This window comes from Rhinolophus ferrumequinum, chromosome 28 (assembly GCF_004115265.2).
Source record: "Rhinolophus ferrumequinum isolate MPI-CBG mRhiFer1 chromosome 28, mRhiFer1_v1.p, whole genome shotgun sequence".
Taxonomy (NCBI): Eukaryota; Metazoa; Chordata; class Mammalia; order Chiroptera; family Rhinolophidae; genus Rhinolophus; species Rhinolophus ferrumequinum.
The window spans coordinates 175,886-195,364 of NC_046311.1; the positions used below are offsets into that span (position 1 = coordinate 175,886).

General features: G+C 47.5%; 1 protein-coding gene across 1 annotated transcript in view; it reads left to right on the forward strand.

The window, feature by feature from the left end:
- SCAPER (S-phase cyclin A associated protein in the ER) overlaps window positions 1-19,479 on the forward strand; it is a 218,092-nt gene that overhangs the window by 131,510 nt on the left and 67,103 nt on the right. The window contains exon 24 of the mRNA XM_033099943.1: window positions 13,975-14,090. Within this exon, the coding sequence (XP_032955834.1) occupies window positions 13,975-14,090 (116 nt within the window). The remainder of the gene's footprint in view (window positions 1-13,974; window positions 14,091-19,479) is intronic.

Sequence of the window (19,479 nt, forward strand, 5' to 3'; positions counted from 1 at the left end):
AAAGTTCTTCGATTATAAGAAATAAGCGTCCTGGATATTTTGTTGCACAGTTCCATACCTTCCTCCCTGTGTTGCTCCCCTCTTTCTTTCTTTTTCTCTTTTCCCTTCCCAACACTGGAAGCCTGGTTCTGTGCCCAATGGTACGTAGTTCATGTACAACAGTAGTGATGAGTTCCAGAATTGTAGCCCATTCACAGGAAACCGGTGCTGGCCGGTCCCCAGTGCAGAACATGCAGAACCCGTGTGCAGGGACGCACACTCACCACGTCGTCACTTGGGGAAAGCACAGGAACACCAGGGCCTCATGAGTATTCTATGTACATTTGCCGTAGCGTCTCGGGTCTGCCTGGACGGCGGAGCCCAGTTCCTCATGCCTTGAAACGTTTCTTTTCCTCAGACCACAGGTAGGTAATTTGGGTTTGAAAGGTTGAGACTAGGAATTCCAAAGGGTCAGTGCCCACTTCTCTTTCAAGAGTGCAGTGCCCAGAGTCATGGGGTCCCTGAGAACAGCACGCACCGGGTCATGAGCCAGGGAGTCAGGTGGTCACTGGAAAGCAGGGAGCAGTGAGAGAACTTAGCTAACGGGTGCAGACTTTATGCTGACGAGCCTCCTCTCACCGTGGAAGGGGATTCACACTCTACTGAGTATGTTCTCGGGCGACCATATTCCTCCATTCCTGGCAGCTGTGTTAGACACTCAGCAAACACAGGCCTCAGCTCTGTGTCAGACCCTGCCTGCAGCTGCTTGTGCCCAACAGCTGGCAGCAGAAAGTGCAGTGCACTAAGCTGCACAATGGCATGACTTGCAAGCCTGCTACCTTCAGTCTGCTCTCCACACCCAGTCCCCAGTGACTCATAAGTACGATCGCATCGCTGCCCCTCTCAGTCCCCTCCAGGCGCTTCCCGGGGTATTTAGAGCAAAAGCTACAGTCCTTCCAGTGGTCGACAAGGTTGTAGATTTGCCCTAGTCTTTACACCTCTGACCCTGTCTCTTACTGCTCCCATCTTCCCGCCACTCAGTCAGCTGCAGCCTCATGGGCCTTGCTGTCCCTCAGGCTGTCAGCACTCTGCTGCCCCAGGCCCTTTGCACTTTCTCTTTTGTCTTCCTGGGAGTCTCTCTGCAGTTAGTGCTCGCCTCATTCCTCCCCTGCTCAGGTCTTGATTCTAATGTCATCTTCTCAGGAGCCCTTCTCTTACCTCCCTGTACCAAATTACACACCCCTTTCCCTGCACAGCCCTGGCCAAGCCCCTCCCCTCTATTTTTCTCTGTAGTCCTGATCACCACCTGGTGATCACTTTTGGCCCCATTACATTGTTGATGACTTTTGGCCCCACCTAGAATATGCTTTTCATGGAAGTAGGAATTTTTGTTTGTGCTTATTAAGTACTTGTTGAGTCAGTCAATGAAGGAAAGTTACGCACAGGGAGCTGTGCGAACTCCGAGAAGACTTTCAAGTTCCAGTGAAGCTCAAATGTGACAGACAAGTGGGCAGTTTTTACCAGTGGGCAGAATTTCCAGGCAGAGAGAACAGCACTTGCAAAGACCCCAAGAAGCTCAGAAGTGTGTGTGGCACTCTAGTCACTCGTTATAATTGGAACATAGCATGGGTGGGGGCGTACGCAGTGACGCTGGAGAGACCAGAGAGTGAAGGGCCAGCTAAAGACAGCCGTGCTACTGACCGATTCCAGACAGGCCTTCTGTTTCGTTTGCAAAAGGTCCTTCAGGCTCAGAGTGGTGAGTAGCCTGGAGGAGGCCACGCTTGTAGAGGAGCCTCTCGGGAGGCCATTTGGGACATTTCATGAGATGGTGGCAGACTGAAGTAAGCTAAAAGTGGTAGACATGAGAAATAGATGCACTTGAAAAGTAAAGACAACAGCAGTATTGCTATGAGGAGTAAGGGAAAGGCAGACGGTAAACGTGGAATGGGTGATGATGCCTGTCGGGGCGTTTCCGAAAGAAAAGTGACAGAGTCTGTTTTGGACGTGTTCATGTGTTTGTAGGACAGACATCCAGCTGGCACGTGAGATACTTAGGGGACTGAGATACTTAGGGGACGGTCGGCGATAAACCCCTGGGGATTAGAAGACGCACGTGGGCTGGCGGTACAGATCTGGGGTCAGCAGCTGAGGTGCAGTGCAGGGAGCAGCAGGAATGGGGAGTGATGGGCAATCAGGGTGGGGACACCCGAGGAGAAGGCCCCGGGAGGGGCGTTAGGTGCTGCGGGGATTGGCCCATCGCCAGTTTGTTAATGGCCCGCAAACTACGAATGGCCTTTACATTGATTAATGAGTGCATTTTACATAAAAGCCTTGCTTTTGCCTCTTAGCCTGCAAAACTTAAAATCTTTACTATCTGGTCCTTCAAGAAAAAGTATAGCCTTTAAAGACAAAGATAAATGTTAGTAAAAAGGATGGGAGAATCAGAGGAATGGAGTGTCATGTAAGCCAAGGGGGAAGACAGAGTCTTCAGATGGTCAGGAACAGACTCATGTTAGAACAGTAAGTTTCCGCACTGACACATCTATTCTGCTGCAAATTCATCACAGTAATAAAAAATATTTTACAAGAAAATGAATAGAACATGGGCAGGTCAGAAACAAAATTGGGATTTCTGTGCTCCAGAAATGGAATGGAGAGGGACAAAAAGTAGGAAAAGGGCAGAAACCACAGTTCTGGGGTCTCTGTGCAGAGGTGTGGTGGAAACCGGGATTAGGCCCCCAGGGACCAGCAGGTATGCTCGGTACAAAGCCTTGCTCACAACCTACGGTCACACCTTGGGGTAGAGACCTGTCAGCCCCTGAAACTGCTGACCTCTAAGAGGGTGGCAGCTTATAGGAAGCTTCTGGTCTAGGCAGGGAGACACTGTGCAGCCTCACTGACGCAAGCTGCCTGCCTGCTCTCACTGACTCTGAACTGTCCCCGTCATATTGTTGCAGCTCCAGCCTGTGGCGTGTCACTTATGTGACCTGAGGCGCTGGGTGACCAGGGAGGCGACTGAAGCTGCTAGAGAGGGAGTGTAAAGGGTAAGGCAGGAGAAAACAAAACACCTGTCGCTCCAGTGTGGTTACAGAACAAAATCACAGGATTAATATATCCAGTGTTAGCAAAGGAAGCCATGAGACAATTTTTAAAGTGGAATAAGCATTTATTAATTTTATAGAACCAACTGAAGAAGATTTTTAAAAAAATATATTTAATATGCTCAAGGAGATAAAACACCCATTTAAAATCAAGGAAAGTATGAAAAGATAGGCAGAAATGAAGAAATAGGCAATATGACAAGAACTAAATTCCAGGAAATAGGAATATAGTTTTTGAAATTACAAATAAACTCAATCAGATAAAATAGAGACTGTGGAAGTAGAAGGGGAGAGAATTAATGGCCTGGCAGATCATATTAAGGAATATACCCAAACACACAGCAGAAAAGCTTACAATAGTGAAAGAATGGTTAAGAATCGTCTAATGTAGACGGAGGGGTTCCACAGCATTTATTTGGGTTCCAGAAGGAATGTAGAGAAAAGGAGTTCGTGTTTGACACCTCACAACTTCCGAGCACTGAGGCAAAGCATGAATTCACATCATACTGAGACTGCCGAAGATCAAAGAGAAGAAAAGACTTAACAGTAGAGACAGATCATCTGAAAGTCCAGTCAGACCAGTAGCACCGGTCATCAGCAGTAAGGGGCGCCAACAGACCACCGAGCGGGACCTACAGAGTGTAACATCATCCGAGAATTCTGGCCTCAGCGCAACATGATTCAGGAACGAGGGCAAAATGGAGACATTTGCAGACCTTCCAACCCAAAGGCAAGGCCTGCTCGTAGGCCCTCACTCAGAGAACGCGGAAGACAGCGACGTCAACACAAAGAAAAGGAATTCCGAGAGAAGGCATGGGGTGCGCAAGAGTGGTGATCCTAGAAATCATAAAGACGCATCAGCTTGTGTCATTCACCACTAACAGTGTTAGAAACACTACTTTTAATCTAAAAAGGAAGACAAACTAACCCTTTAGTTCATGATTAGATAGGAGACAGGTATATAACTGGGAGTTAAAGTACGCTGAGGGCCTTATGATAGAAATGGTGCAATAACAGTTGAGGAGAGTGAAGATGTTTTGAGGTTACTAGTCCCATGAATCAGAATCACTGCACAGGAATAATGTCGTAAGTTTGTGTTCTAGGCCATGGATTCAAAATCAGGTAAATCCTACATCAGCCAGTGACGTCCCGAAGCATCTAGCCTTGAAAACCGTTAACGGTAAAACTCTAATAGTGATTAATTAAAATAGGCATCTCTAGACAAGGAATGCCTACTTTTTAAGTGCACATAGAAAATCAAACTTCACCAAAAAGCAGATCCTACCTTGCAGGCATGTATTAGATTAGTCACTATTACTATGACCAGTAATTGTGTTTTATTTTTCATAATTTAAGGGGCCTGTGATGGGTTATTTGAATGATCGAGGGCTCCTAGAAGAACTTATCTCCATGTAAACGTATAGTTAACAGAGGCATTCCTGTTTATTCCTGAGACCTTTCAAAATTAGATGGCAATTTTCATTTCAGTTCATTTCATAGATACACTCTATTCGTACATCTCTACATGAAGGATGAAAGACTCCAGAAGCCGTTAACAGCTGTCTTAAATATCCCCCGAAAGTTCAGAAAGGACATTTCTAAATAAAATGACTGTCCTCATTTTCTGGGTCTGAGCATCATAAAGAAAAGGACAGAGGCAAAAAGGACTGTGCAGTAAGGGGTAGACAGTGAGTGATTTTAAAATACTCGCTTAGACTACATATGTTGGTCATGTTTCTGATGGAATTCTCATGAAAGCCTAGTAATCCCAATGAAAAGACATAAAGCGACACTGTCTTTCTCTCTCGCCTTTGAACTTTGAAACACTGCAGCTCTCAGGAAGAACACCGGTGTTTGCCTCAGTGCATAGCTGCCCATGGTCACCTGTGCCTCCTCTCCTGAACGCTGGTCTCCATGAGGCTTCTGCATGCCGCGGCTGTTTGCCCTCCACGGGGCGGACGGGCACCCTGTGGACACGCAGCAAACGAGGTTGCGCGAGTGGCTGTTCACATGTCTGAGTCTTGGGGTTTTTCTGTAACAGCCTTTGTCGTATGTTACTGCATATTGTCCTGCAAAGCTACGAACGGTTTACAGATTTGCTGGTAAACTAAGTAAAGTTTCTATTCGAATAATTGGGACTTTAAGGTAAGTAAGACATGTGTAAAGCTGGTAGTGTTGATGTTTCGATGGAATTTCAAACTGTATCTAATATAAAAGGGTCTCATTTAAGTCCTGGCAGTCATTTCAATCTTAGGAGAGTCAGGAATTGATGGCATGTATGAGGTAACCAAGGTGGGAGAGGTTAAGTGAAGTCGCCCTGAGCACACATAGCAATTGGGATTTTTGGTAGTTGATTTATGCACCTTTTTTTTTTTTTCAACTAAGACTGAAGAAGAAAGTATATCATCCTCTCCAGCATACATGGTTAACATGCTGTAATTGTTATTGTACACACACACACACACACACACACACACACACACACACAGCATGTGTTTTCTTTTTAAAAATAAGGAAGCAGTGGTGTCTCTTCTTCTGTGCCCTCAGAGCCCTCTGATCGTAGTTCTCTTACATCACCTGCCATGGAGTTAGTTGGTTGTCTTCCTAACCCAGACCCACCTCAGTGCTGGAACTGAATGGATGCCACACGTATTCAGTGACTGAATGAATGAACGAGTGCCTGAATGAAGCGTAATTACCTTTGGAGTTTATGTCCTTAAGGTCGTTTATGCTTTCACATTTTCTGAAGCACATCAGTTCTGAATTTGTTGATTATTAGTTGGCTCTATCAGATTCCCATGAAGGATAATCAATGACTGTCCAGAAAAACAGAAATTCAGTACTTCTGTGGCCTCAGTCTTGGAAATGTACTGGCTTCTGTGTGAGAGAGAAATGTGTGAGTTCATAATCAGAACCTAGAATCAGAAATTTTTGTCTGATTCAAAGTTTTCCTCATTTTATGCAAACATAGATTTCTGATCTGTTGTTTAAGACTCCAGTCCTGTCACCTGAGCCTGAGTCTTTTGTAAAGTAGAAAATATTTTCATAAAACATTTCAATAAGTAGTGTTTTTTAACTAGACAATTTTCTTAACATTTTAAACTGCTTTATTGAGATACGATTCCCATAACATACAATCCATCCACTGAAAGTGTGTAAGTCACTGTGTTTAGTACATTCACAGAGTTTGTAACCATCACCGTACTTAATTTGAGGACATGTTCATCACCCTGAAAAGAAACTCTGCACCTCTTAGTCACCATTCCCTAATCCCCTTGTCCCCCATACGTTTTGTTAACATTTGCACTTACGATGGAAATACTTATTTCTTACCCTGTCTTAGTATAAAATGAGAGGTTCACGTTTTGTGCCTGTGTGTGTGTTTCAGCCATCTATTTCTCTGTATAGTCCAGGTTTTCCCATCTTACCACAGCTTTATGTGTTTATAGGAGCTCCACATTTAGTACTTTGAAATGATCATTTTATTCTCCTTGGTTTCAAGTATAAAACTTCAAAATTAGTGTATTGTTTGAAGAGCAACCATTGCATCATTGACAGAATTAAAATGAGCAGTCTTTTAACTGACTCACTACCGGTGAAAAATGACTGCGCAGTGATTAAAGAGATCTCTCTCTACAAATGAAACTGGAATAAGTCATACTGGTTGAATCTCTCTCTAGTAGTTTGGATTATGTGTATTCAATTCATACTACTTGACCTAAATTCTTCTTTTTCATGGATTTAGACAAGTGTAAGAAAATTAAAGTTAGTCACAAAGCATTTGGGATTTTTCAGAGTAGAAGAGTAATTTGTGAATGACAAGTTACGCTATACCCTAATAGTCCATTTTGATGAATAGAAATACCATGTAAATCACTTGTCAGAAAGACATGAAATGATTTTTTTGTCTGTGTAATTTACACTAAACACTTGCCGACACAGAGCTTTTTCCGAATTAAAATCTCTGTAGACAAGCAGTAAAGTGCATAATGTGCTTATGAATAATATGTCAACAGCCCCACAGTCAAGCTCAGTGATAAACAAATTGGTAGCCCACTGCCTGGGGACACATCAGACTCCCGAGTCCATTTGATAGAGGACTTTTGGGATTTGTTTGCTATCATTGTATCAAGTGACATAGAAACCAATTTAATCCATGTATTCTCTAATTCTTTGGGATTTGTTTGCTATCATTGTATCAAGTGACATAGAAACCAATTTAATCCATGTATTCTCTAATTCAGGTGAGGCTTTAGGTAAATTCGTGATGAGTCTGTGTAGCCTCTCTGAGCTCTCCCTTGTATGTGCTTTGTGCACCCTTCGTATAACACCCTTTGCATAAGTTGTATTGTTTATGTATTGTGCCTATTGTAACATCTGGGACATAAATGGATTACTAAGGTATAGCTGTGGAGGGTTGACTCCTCTTATCACTTTGATTTAGTAAGTAATAAAAATGACTTTTATAGTTTGGTTAACGTAAACCAATAAATTTAATTCTAGACCGCCCTTCTGATTGAAGCATTCACCAGTACGAATAGAGCAGTACTTCATGATATTGCTTTCAGTGACTGTGCAATCCCTACATACTTGTGAATGGAGACTAATCATACCAGACTGGAATGCTAGGAACTCCTTACGTGCACAGCAGCATGAAAGGCTTTTGAAGAATGCGTGCTCTTTCTTTTTTATTCTGCTAGGGCAAACACAGCCAATTGTTCACTGAAGAGTTAGCGCTGCCCAGGGAATTCCAACATTAGAACTGTTTGCACTACGTGTCCACAAGGGAGAATAAGACAAGTCCATTGGAAAGGTGAAGTCAAATGTTTACAAGCCTGCTTACCTGAGGCAAAGAGAACGCTGAGGACTCATGAAGTCTGGGGAGCACCAAGCATGACAGAATCTTAGTTATGGAAGGCTAACATCTTTACAAGGAACACTTGAGTTCCTTGAGTTCATCTGAAGAGAAAGTTGACAGGCAATCTGTATTTGCACATAGCCTTCAGTGTAGAGTGTGAAACAGCATGGGGTCCACAGCATGGGGTTCCCAACATGGGAAAGTCAAGTTCTCATACGCAGAACCGACGCAAAGATCCTAGAAGAGCCTGTGCTTCTGAAGACATTCACGTGGAAACAGTAAGCAGCACAGGGCTTTGTACGAAAAACAGGCGCTGCAGGGAGAGGTGGGACTCTGAGAAGACAGGTGGAAATAAGCACTGTGCGGGGAATCAGGCGGCAGGAGCACACAGCGGATTACAGCAGACCCCGTTATGGTACCCACCCCCTTCGCTTTTCAAGAATACAACTTGAGCCCCCTTCTGCCATGTGAGGACATTTCAGCGAGAAGTCAGCCATCTATGAATCGGGGTGACACCGAATCTGCTGGCACCTTCATCTGGGCTGTTCCAGCTTCCAGAACTGTGAGAAATGAATGCTGTTTACTTAAAAAAAAAAAAAAAAAAAAAAGAATACAACTTGATAGGAAGAGCTGGGTGATTTGAATGTAAACTGTCAGGTCAACTGTTAGGTTACAATTTTCTCTACAGGGTTAAACACCATATATACACATACAGTCTGAATATACGTGGAGATGTCAGTATAAATCAGGTAAATCTATTCATATATTACAAGCTGCAGTTTAAAAGTGATTTTAGAATCCTAGTTTCTAAGATAGTGCCTGGCACTGTTGTTGAATTAATAAATGCGTATTTCTGTACTAATTGTTCCTGCTTGTGACGTCTCGGTAGAGGGCAGAGGCGCTGCCTGGGTCAGGTGGCATCTGTGACCAGAGTGCATGCTCATTTCTGCCTTCTTCCTTGCCACATTTTGTATCAGATGGTCTACCAAGTACCAGGAGTGGCACGTTTTTGGGTCCTGCTTTCTCTGTATGCCTTTCAGCTGCTAGAGAACAGGAGGCCGTAGACGAGGGTCCAGGCTGCGGACAATCCACCCAAGAAAATGTTGCCAGTCACTAGCCATGTCCACACTTTCATTTCCTCTGCACTAAGTGAAGTGCGTGCCCAGTGCTTCCTGGCAGGCTCAGGTCTAAAATCAGCAGAGCTTGACTGTGCTCGTGCCCGTCACAAGCCTCTGAACCTCACTGCTGCTTGAGAAGAAATCTGGCGGTAACTCTCCTGTCGGGCACAAGCAGAGAAGATACACTCAAAAGACTTTGAAGCGCTATCTCCTGAAGAGGGGGGGCTCAGCCTACAGGACTTTCACTGCCGTGCAGGAAGGAGTTCTGAGACGGCCCTGGCCAAGAGAGGACTGTGGGCCAGATGCGACTGGAGCTGCGGGGGGGGGGGGGGGGGTGCCTCAGGGTCCGGGGCCATATTGCCTGCCTGCTTCCTCCTCCTCTGTCCTCCTCCCACCTCCCTTCTTCCTTCCCTCCCCCTCCTCACCGAGGGCCTGCTGCCCTCCTGCTGTGCGCAGGGTCCTTCCTATTTCCTGACAGTCCCAAGACCTGCACCACTGGGTGAAAGGACTGCTCATATTTCAGTCCCACAGAACCCACTTAGCTCTCATTTCCCTTTTTATTTACTTGGGATGGTCAAACCTGGCATTCCTTTACTTCTCTGAGTCTGGATTATTTCAAGACTTTTTTTCTCTTGAGTTGCTAGTGAACACTAATGTAAGAGCTCAGGACCCCTCTGGTGTGAGAAGTTACTTCACCTTGTCTTCCAGTGTGGAGCTGAATGCAGCCTGGGATTCTGGATTTGATCCTGGAACAGAGAAAGGAATCAGTGGGAAGACTAGGGCAAATCCAAATAAAGGCTGTAGTTTGGTTCATAGTGTAGCTTTAATGTACTTCCTTCGTTTTGTAAATGTCATGATATGTACTGTGTTAACATGAGGGAAAGCTGCCCTAAGGCATATGGGGCCTGCCTATTGTCCTTGAAATTCTTTGACAAATCTAACATTATTTCAAAACAAATTTTCTTTAAATATTTTAAATGGTATCGAGTCTAAGATTTTACAGAATTGTTTACAGATTTGGGATATTTAGGGATAAGTGTGCCAAAGTCCAGCCTGTTCCTATCGCCACGCACACGGTTCTCCCACAGCTTCCTTTGTGTAGGCCCATCGTGGACTCAGAGTCAGGGAAACCTCACTGGTCACTCGCTGGCGGTAAGAAGTGAGTCAGACACTGACAGCTCCTGCGCCTGGTTTTCTCGTCTGTAGAAGGGGTGCTGACCCTACGTCACAGGGCTGTGGAGAGGCCCCGTCTAAGGTAGCAACCTGGGGCCAACCGCAGGTGCGCCATTGAAATACACTCTTGGTTAGCCCTCTAGCATGGCCCTTTGAGAAAAGCAAAGTTTGGGTTCCTTTCCCTCCTTAAAATTCACTCCCTTTTTCCCTCCCTCCTTAAGGACATGACAGGGTCTGGGTCACTACTTCCCATGGAAATAGGCAAGCAAACCAGTGAGGAGATCAGCAGAGGTGGCTGGCAGTTGGTCGGGGCTCGTCCCCTCAGGCAGGCCCAGGACTAGGGCCGTGTCTGCAGCAGCCACGACCTGCAGCCTCTTCACTGTTTCCAGCTCTCGTGGACCCTGCCTTGGCTTCCCAGGCACATGACTGTTTCTAGACCTCTTCCTCCTCGTTGTGGACAAATGGGTTTTCTCTCCTTTGAAGAGACGCTCTGATATTAGAATTCCCAGGAACTACACTGTAATTTTATTCTTGGATTCAGCAGTATTTCTCAAATACTATTTTTTGCTAGACCTTGTATAAACATAATCCCAGCTGTCAGAGAGCTCTCAGTCTACTTTGTGAACAAGTAAGTAGATCATCAGTGTGACCGGCTTTACAATGAAATGACAGGAAGATCAGTTAAGCGCTACAACAGGCCTCTCTTCTCCCTGCCACCTTGCTGGAGAAGAGCCTCTGAGCTTCAGGTCCTACCCAGGGGTCTGTCCATGTTACTGATTTTGTCCAGGCCACTCTCTACTGCAAAACACGTTCTCCTTGGTCTCGTGGTCCCGAGTTTCTTTTGCTTACAAACTTGGAAAATCCAGGACACTTAAGATGCAGGAACAGAGGGAAAGGGGGACTGCTGTGGCAAGACTCCTCGAGTGGGCTGTGGGCCCCAGGGTAGCCAGGAAGTGGGGAAGTGGGAGAATAAGGGAGTCGCCCGAGGAACTTCGTTTGTACGACCTTGACTTTGGGTCCTTTGTCTTTTACTTTGGTAGCGGTAACTCAGAACACTATCCACGTTGCACCCACAGCGTCCTGAAGAACCTGCCGAGGGAACCACATCCTCAGTGCCAACGCTCACTGTAGCACGTGTCTCCCTCCACTGCACTGACCTGTGTTCAGTCTGTCACCTGAACAGGTGCCAGACCGGGCCCAGTGCCTGCCAAGGGCAGCCTCGTGAGCTTGCGGGCCAGGGACAGCGCAATAGCTGTGGGAGTTCTGCCGGATTGCAGCAGTGGGCTTGCACACTCGTCTGTCATCTGTCATCAGGGCTTAAACGGAAGGACCGGGAGCATGTAGGTCTGGTGTCCTGCTTTTGTCCTTCAGCCCCGCACCAGCCCCTCAGTCTCCTGCCCTCTTCTCACTCAGTCCAAACAGATCACCACGCATGATTCAGCTCCTTCCAGCTCCCAGAGGACCTTCCAGAAGGTCCAAGCTCTGATTAGCATCACAAAGGAATTGTTCCTCTCATCTGGAGACAGTTTCTCCAGCCTCTCTCTCTTACCTTACTACCTTACGCCTTCCAACTGTGGGTTACGATTTTACTCTTTCTGGCACCACATTTCCACAAATGGATAATTTGCTTGTGATATTCTTAGCCCCGGGGCCAGAGTCCTTACAAATGGGAATGTCTCCAGCTTAAAGGCTGCGCCTCCACATTTATGTCGGTTTTGGGCCTAGGAAGAAGGCCTAGAAGGGAGCAACCACGCAACAGAACAAGGAGTAGCAGCTTATGCTGCTTGCTGCTTCTAAGCACGCAACAGGTCCGTCTTAGGTGCTGCCAGATGCTCAGAACAGTCTCGCTCATCTTGCTAATGAGCACGCAGAGGCTTTCCCCATCTGCCACCTCCGCCTGAAAGGCTGGAAGGCCCTCCTCCCTGTCACAGAGAGCATAATCAGTGTCTGTCGAGAAGTCCAGTACAAAGGCCAGAAGCCTGCGGGCCACCAGACATCAATAGCTGCCTCGCCTTTGATTGGGAGACGTAATAGCAGTTACTCTTGTTTGTTCATAACTGAATGGCTTCCCAGGCCGTTTAAGTCACATGGAAGCTGTTGGTTTTTGCTGGCCCGTAGCTGCGCTGAACTGGGTTATTAGAATGGTGCTGCTAATTCTTTTAGTCAGTTGTCAGTCCCACAGGGCTCCGGAGAGGGAGAGGGCAGAGGAAGGCCGAGCTGTTAAGGTGTTCTGCCAGGTACGCAGGTAAAGCCACACACCTGATCCCAGGGCACTTCTTCCTCACTCAGATAAGGACTATAAAGCTCTGTATGGAACTTCCGGTCTCACATGCCTGAATGCAGAGCATTTGGGGAAGGGCCAGAGGAGAAAGGGAAAGTCACCTTTTTAGCAGAGGATGTTCTGTCATGGGACACACTTCGCTGGGTGCCATGGCCTTGCGTCTTGTGCCCTAATCGAGAATGCCGACACGGGAGTTTCGGCTTTCCAGTCTAGGACGCGAACACTCACGACTCTGGGATGATGCCACAGGTGATGGGGCCTCGGGGAAATGCGGAGAAGTTCAGAGCCCTTCCACTGTAGTTGAGAGGGTCAGGAAAGGCTTCATGAACCCAGCGACATTCCATCTGGGTCTTAAAGGAGTGAAAGGTGGCATTTGAAATTACAAGTCGAGAAGGTGGCAGTTGGGATGGGGAGAATAATTATGGGTTAAGTATTTTTAGCAAACTTGCTTTTTCCCTGGACACTGACGGGGATCAGGATAGGTGAGACGGTGTGTTTGAGGGACATCGAGACTCACTGTGGTATTCAGACGTCCAAGAATAGAGAGCAGCGTATGGAAAGTTCCAGGTGATTGGTCCCAGAAGTTAGAGAATGGGAGGCGGACGTGGGTGGCTCTGAGCTGCCTTTCGTCTTCCTGGATTGTTGAGTGAAAGGGATTTCCATTTTTATTTGCGTATGGAGCTGCGATTGCCACATACTTAAGAATGTGGTTTACCTTTGACCTCTGGAGGGCTCCTCATGAGTCCGCTCGTCCCCTGCGGTGACGAGGCCAGGGGATAGCGTGTCTGCCTTTGGTACAGAGAGGAGAATGGGGTCCGGCGGGAGGTGTGTCTCCTTGTTCCACTCACATGTCTGTCATGTTCATCTATCATACCTCACGGGACATTGTCGCTGTGAGAGAAATCATTTCCTTTGTTCATCCTTCTGTCCAGTCACTCATCAGGCTGGTATTTACCTTCCCCGTTCTGTGCCGGGACCAGGGCTGCAGACAGGGCAGAAAAGAGGGGTGATGAAGGAGAAGCTGGGGGCCACTGAACACCGTCTGCACCTGTGAGAAGAGCGCCTAAGGCTGGCAGCTGATGGCATCTCTAATCCAGGGGAGGTGACCCTTGAGGGTTGGCTGCAGACAAGGCACCCTCTGCTGACCCGTGAGTCACCATCGTTCTCATACAGCACCATTCCTTTTGTTCGGGGCACTTCTCATCATTGAAATCACTTTATTTGGAGTTCTTTGAGTATTACCACACATTGTTGGTCTCGTCCACTAACTTTGAAGCTTCGTGGAGGACAGCAGTCAGTCTTCTGTGTTCACCGCTTGTCACCTGCAGTTCCTAGGAAGCATTTCGCAAGCATCTGTAGGATAATTGAACACACAGGATGTGTCACACTACAACTAAATACTTCATTTGGTTATAATTCTATGCCTGGGAAATTGAGTTAATTTCTGTTTGTGTTTTTGTCTAGAATGTGGCAGATCAGATTGCATTTCAAGTTGCTGGTGGGTTGACGGCCCTTGAACACATCCTGCAAGTAGTGGTCCCAGCCACAAACGTGAACACAATTTCACGAATTCCTCCTAAGTAAGTACAGTTTTTTAATGTCTTTCACGTTTCATCTATGAGTCATTTCTGCCCTATGGTTTCCATATGGGAGAGCATAACAAAACTGTATGTGTACTCAGGCTTCAAGAGCAAAAGCTTACACTCCCCGTTTGGGAGAAAAACAGATGTATTCGACTTCACTTCCAAAGCTGAAGTGGAGCCTCAGAAGCCTTACAGGGCGATCTCTCTGGTCCGTGACCTTCTGTGACCCTCCATCAAGAAGGACTGATAAACTCCTGTGCAGTTCTGACAGCTTACAGACATTGAGCAGAAATGAAGAGCAGTAAGAGAAAGCTAACTCTTTGTGTTACGTGTAGAGAAGACATGAGTAACTACAGTAGCCAAGGCCTGAGCTGTGAAATGTGGAGTCCCTGACACACAGGAGCAATCGGAGGCCAAGACGGCCAGTCTGGAGTGCCAGCCAAGGTGCCAGGAAGTGACATGTGGCTCGGCCCTCACTGCAGATTGCTCTTTGTCCCGAGTGCCCCGCACAGCCCTTGACCTGGGATGTACTTCCTGTTCCCCTACGTTGCCCTTGGTCCTTGGCCATCTGGGGTGCAGCAGCAGACAGAATTGCTTCAGCAGTATTGTGCTCCTGAGTTGTGACATGCACGATTGCCACACATTGTGCGGGGACTCTTATTTCTAGGGTTAAATGAGAGGTGTTGGTAACCGTTTATTTATACCACTGAGAACTCTTTTAAATATTTGGTTAGCCCAACAAAATCAGTGCTTCACTTGTCCACGAGATACAACAGAAAAAAATTCCAAGAGTCTGTTACCTTTTTTCCTGAGAGACATTTTGGTAAAATTGAAAAAGCAGCTTTGGAGCCAGACAGACCCGGGTTCTAGCTTTACCTCTGCTGGTTACTAGTGGGAGAATTTCGGCGAGTGCCATAATACCATGGCGTATTTCTTCGTCTGCATACAGGGGCAGTCGTATTCACCAGACGGTACAGCTCGGGGGTCAGTTGAAATACTGGAAGAGTTCTTTGTAAACTTGAAATCATTATATAGGTGTTAGGGGACCATTTAAAAACAGCAGTCGTCCCTGGTGGCAGTGGTAACAGTGAGAGTTGGCACTCACTGGCGTTCCACATCACCAGACCCCTCTCAGGCCACAGTGGGCGTTCAGAGAAGCGTCAGGCATCGTGGGCCATGAGAAGCGATCCTGGCCTTGAGTCTTCCCCAGGCTGCCTTTGACCTCTCGGGTGGGTGTTCGAGGTCTTGACAGACGTTCGGGGACAAGGGCCCACAAGGGTGACTCCCCAAGCTACCACAGGCCGTGCCATTGGAGAGCGGCCAGGCCTGGTCTTTCCATCAGCCTTGCCTGTCTCCCATCATTGTCCCTCTGGACACAGTTTTTTATGGAGGAGGAGTCTGGTCAACACGAAGGTTGAGTGCAAAACATACAGGCTCTGGAGTCAGATCTGAGCCTGAGTTTCTGCTTTCACTGGGCTGCTGTAGGAGCTGGTCCTTAGCACGTACCTTGAGTAGCAGACGCTCAGTTCAGTGGTGGTGCTGCCGTGAGGGCTGGGCCTGTGGACTGCTGCGAGGGTGAAAAGCACACGTGTTTACCTGTCCCGCGCAGAGTCGGTGCTGTGTTAGTGCTTGTAGTTCTGTTGTCCTTGCTACTGTTTTGACCCCACATAATCCTGTTTAGTTACCGACCTTGAAATCCCTGAGTCTGTGTCACTCTGGCTTCCAGGAAGCTGTAGTCTATTAATTTTAATTGGACATTTCTTTTTGCACCTTGCGGTCAAACTGCAAATGTCCTGGTAAATTTGAGTCCGGTCTGTCATGATCCTTTTTGGATCCCAGTGTGGGCTTTAATTTAATTTCTTTTCTTGAACTTGATGCCAGCCCTAAAGTTGATCTGTGGAACATGTGTGTCTTCATGTAGCTGACTGGAAAATCATAACATGTTAGAAATAGTGCAGGGTAGCACTTTTTTCCCGTGCTGTCTTACATGCTCTCCATTTGTTGTACCATTAGCGCCATGACCAATTGGCCCTGCTTCGGATCCGCACATGCGCTAGTCGTAAACCATAGGGCATCTCGATAAATACCGTTTGAACGTGGGAGTGAGCTGTTTTCCCGAGAGAAGGCAGTGGAGCAGTGTGAGAACACGCCACCTTGGCTATGTGTCCGCACGTCAGGACCTCCCTCCTCGGCCACACAGGCACCCTGCTGTGGCTGCTCTGCTAGCTGGCTCAGCAGGGTTTGCATCCCCTTGCTATATGTCTGTGCATTTGTATGTCCCGTCCCGGAAATTGCTCAGAAGACCCAAGGCAATATGGGAGCTGCACTCCTGGCCACAGAGCACACTAGTGTGGATGTTGCCCCTTTAATGTACGGATTAGAACAGACCCCTCCCCGGCGGTGGCTTCTGTACAGTCTGTCTATTCTCATCCCACAAGTTAAGCAAGGTTTCTTCCTGCTTCTTTATGGTATGTGCACTTACCTTCCTTTAGTAAGTCAGTCTTATCAGGCAAAACCACACTTACTCAGTAGGATAACGAGAGGAAGAAATCCAGAGCGATGTGAGGTGGAGCTCTGTTTACAAGGCAGGGCGTTTACAACCAGACATCACAATGTGCTCTCCAGAGGGGCTTCTTATGGCTTCTCCCTGTGAGAGCTCTGCGTTTACTCCACCCCTGGAGGTGCTGAGGCGTCACAGCCTAACAGTCACCACCTGTGTCCTTGCGCCGGTCACTGTGCCGGAGGCGTGGCAGGTGTCACCCTGTTTTCCCTCACAGTCAGCAGCAGCCACCAGAGCGAGGGCCGGGACAACCTGAGGGGCCGGGATGTCCTTCTGGAAAGCATTCAGTCCTCCCAGCGGGCAGCGCGAGTGGTCGGACCTGCTGACGCTGTGTCCGTAAGGTCTTCTGTTCCCTTCTCTTGGTCCCGTGGTCCTCACGGGCTCGAGCTGATGCGACTCGTCTTCCCGGGAACAGGAGATCTCCCACTGGGTTCTAGAAGCAGGCAGGCAGACGGTCCAGGGCTTCCAGTTCTGCCTCCCAGGGAGACTGTCTCCCCTTCTTGGGGTCAGGGGTGTGCGTGCGTGGCCATGGGAACGAGCGGCCCCACCTGGGAGCCATTCAGAATAGACCTGTCCTTGGGGAACTTGCAGTATGGAAATCAGGTAGATCACAGTCTAAGTGTCACCTTCGTGCAGCAACCAGCCCAGCAGCAGACGTGAGCTGTTCATGGAAGGGGCGTGTTGCTACTCGTCCCCTGTCTGCAAACTCAGCTGCCTGATGGCCTGTCCCATGCTCTCGCCTCTGAGCTCCTGCTGTGTCCTCTGGGCTCCTCTGCTCTTGTCCTTGCCTTTCTCTCGCTAATCCGTTGTTACCCCAGCTTCCTGCCCTGTGGCGCTTTCATCTCCCTTGGCTAATCTTACTCACATCAAGTTCACCTCAGCTCCTTTCCTACTTGTTGTGTCCTCTTCTCTCCTGAGTGACATGAGAACGACACGTTGTGGGCATTGCGCCCATGCCTCTTTAAGCAACTGTATTTAAGCCGTGGGACACGTCCCTCATGGTCATGGCTGGGGTTAGACCAACAGTGGATGTTTGACTCACGAACAGCCAGCAGCGTCGGATTTAGAACACAGCCCAGAAATTTAAACTGAGCCAGTCAAGTTTCTCTGGCGGGAATTTGCAACTGGGAAATTGTAATCCTCTGACTCATTTTTGTTCTTGTGTGTTTAAGTTTTAAAAATCGGGTAGAGTAACTTCTGGGCTGGCCGTGACAGGGCAGTGTTTATTCCAGTCTTCACAGGACGAGCCAAGGCCACTTGGGAAAAAGGGAGACCCGGCTGGCTGCTTTGTGACAGCGGAGGGGGCTAGAACTGAACCGTCCCGTCCACAGAGCTGGCATTGTCCCTGCCCTCCTGAGGTCCAATAGCTCATTTGTTCCTGGATTCATGCGAACGTTCCCAATAGCCTTTCAATAAATGCCTCTTTTGACTTGAATAGTTTGAGTGAATTCTGTCTCTTTCAGCCAGAAGAGCCTGATACTTTAAGTGCAAATATTAAAGATTGTTAGAACTCCGGATTGGGTTGAAAATATTTGACTGTGTTATAGAGGCTATCTTGTGGACTCATACTAGTTTTTCTAAATTCTTTCATATGATGAAAGTATGAGTGAATGAATGAATGAATGAATGGCCGTAGTTTAAAGCAGAAACGGGCTTTAAAACATGCTAGAGCATGTTTTATAGTAGTTTAAAACATGCTCTAGCAGTTCTCCAGGGCACCATTCTTTAGGAACAAGACCGATTTCTACAAGCTGGGCCTGGCCCAATTTCCCCTTTGCTCCTGACGCCAGCTTGGAGAATGTTTGTAGGGCTGTGTGCACTGAACTTGCCGTGCCTGTGGGTCTCAGCTGGGGACACACTCAGGCAAATGCTGCATCAGGGATGCTGGGGTGTGTTCTGTGCTGCTCTGTGGGCAGGACTGCCAGCAGCCCTGCTCACCTTGTCTGCAGCCAGCCCTCAAGGGTCACCTCCCCTGGTGGCCCGTGGGTTTCAGACTGAGGTCCTCACCATGAACTCTACAACTGGCCTCAGTTTGAGTCCCGTGACATCATCTTACCTTTACAAGCAGGGAGGTGTATTTCCTTAGACCCCACTCTCGCAGGCTTGACCACAGTGGCCCTGGCTCAACTTTTTAATAAAAAGGAAGCTTGTTCCGGAGGAACTTGATTATTTCACTAGCTCTTTTCTGAAGTTAGGAACTAGAATAGTTACCTGTTTTGATGATGACGTTAAGATGTTTAAGAGTGAGAAGATTTGCAAAAGCAATTACCCCCACCCAAATCCTGGCAGCAGGACGCAGCTCAGAGCCTTAGTCCTGCCCACTTCCTCATACAGTAAAGATAAAGAACCGAATAATAGACCTTTACTATGATTTAACAGCACAGCTTCAACTGCTAGGAGAAGGTACAGCATTTAGAGAAGACAAGTGACCCTTTGTTAAGTCATTTTACAGTATTTAACGGGAGACCAGCATGGCTTGCATCATTCTGGGCAGCCTTGTCTGAATTGCAGTTTGGTTCCTCTGGGAAGCCATGCGGTGTCCCCGCAGTCTTAAGCAGCTGTCCCAGAGCAGGACATGCGCCGGTACCAGACACAAGTTCCCCAGCGTGGCACCATTTCTGAATCCTCTCTCACTCAATAAAAAGGGCAAACCTGCTTTCTCGATGCAGTTGTGACTTGACCAGAATTGCACTGGCAGATGCTGGATTCATGTTTTCTGAGAAAATGAGCAGTTCTGAAACGTTTTTCTTAGCCTGGTCTACATTCACGCACTTGCTTCTCGTGGAGAAAGCTGTCCAGTAATACATTTGGGTTATCTGTGTGCTT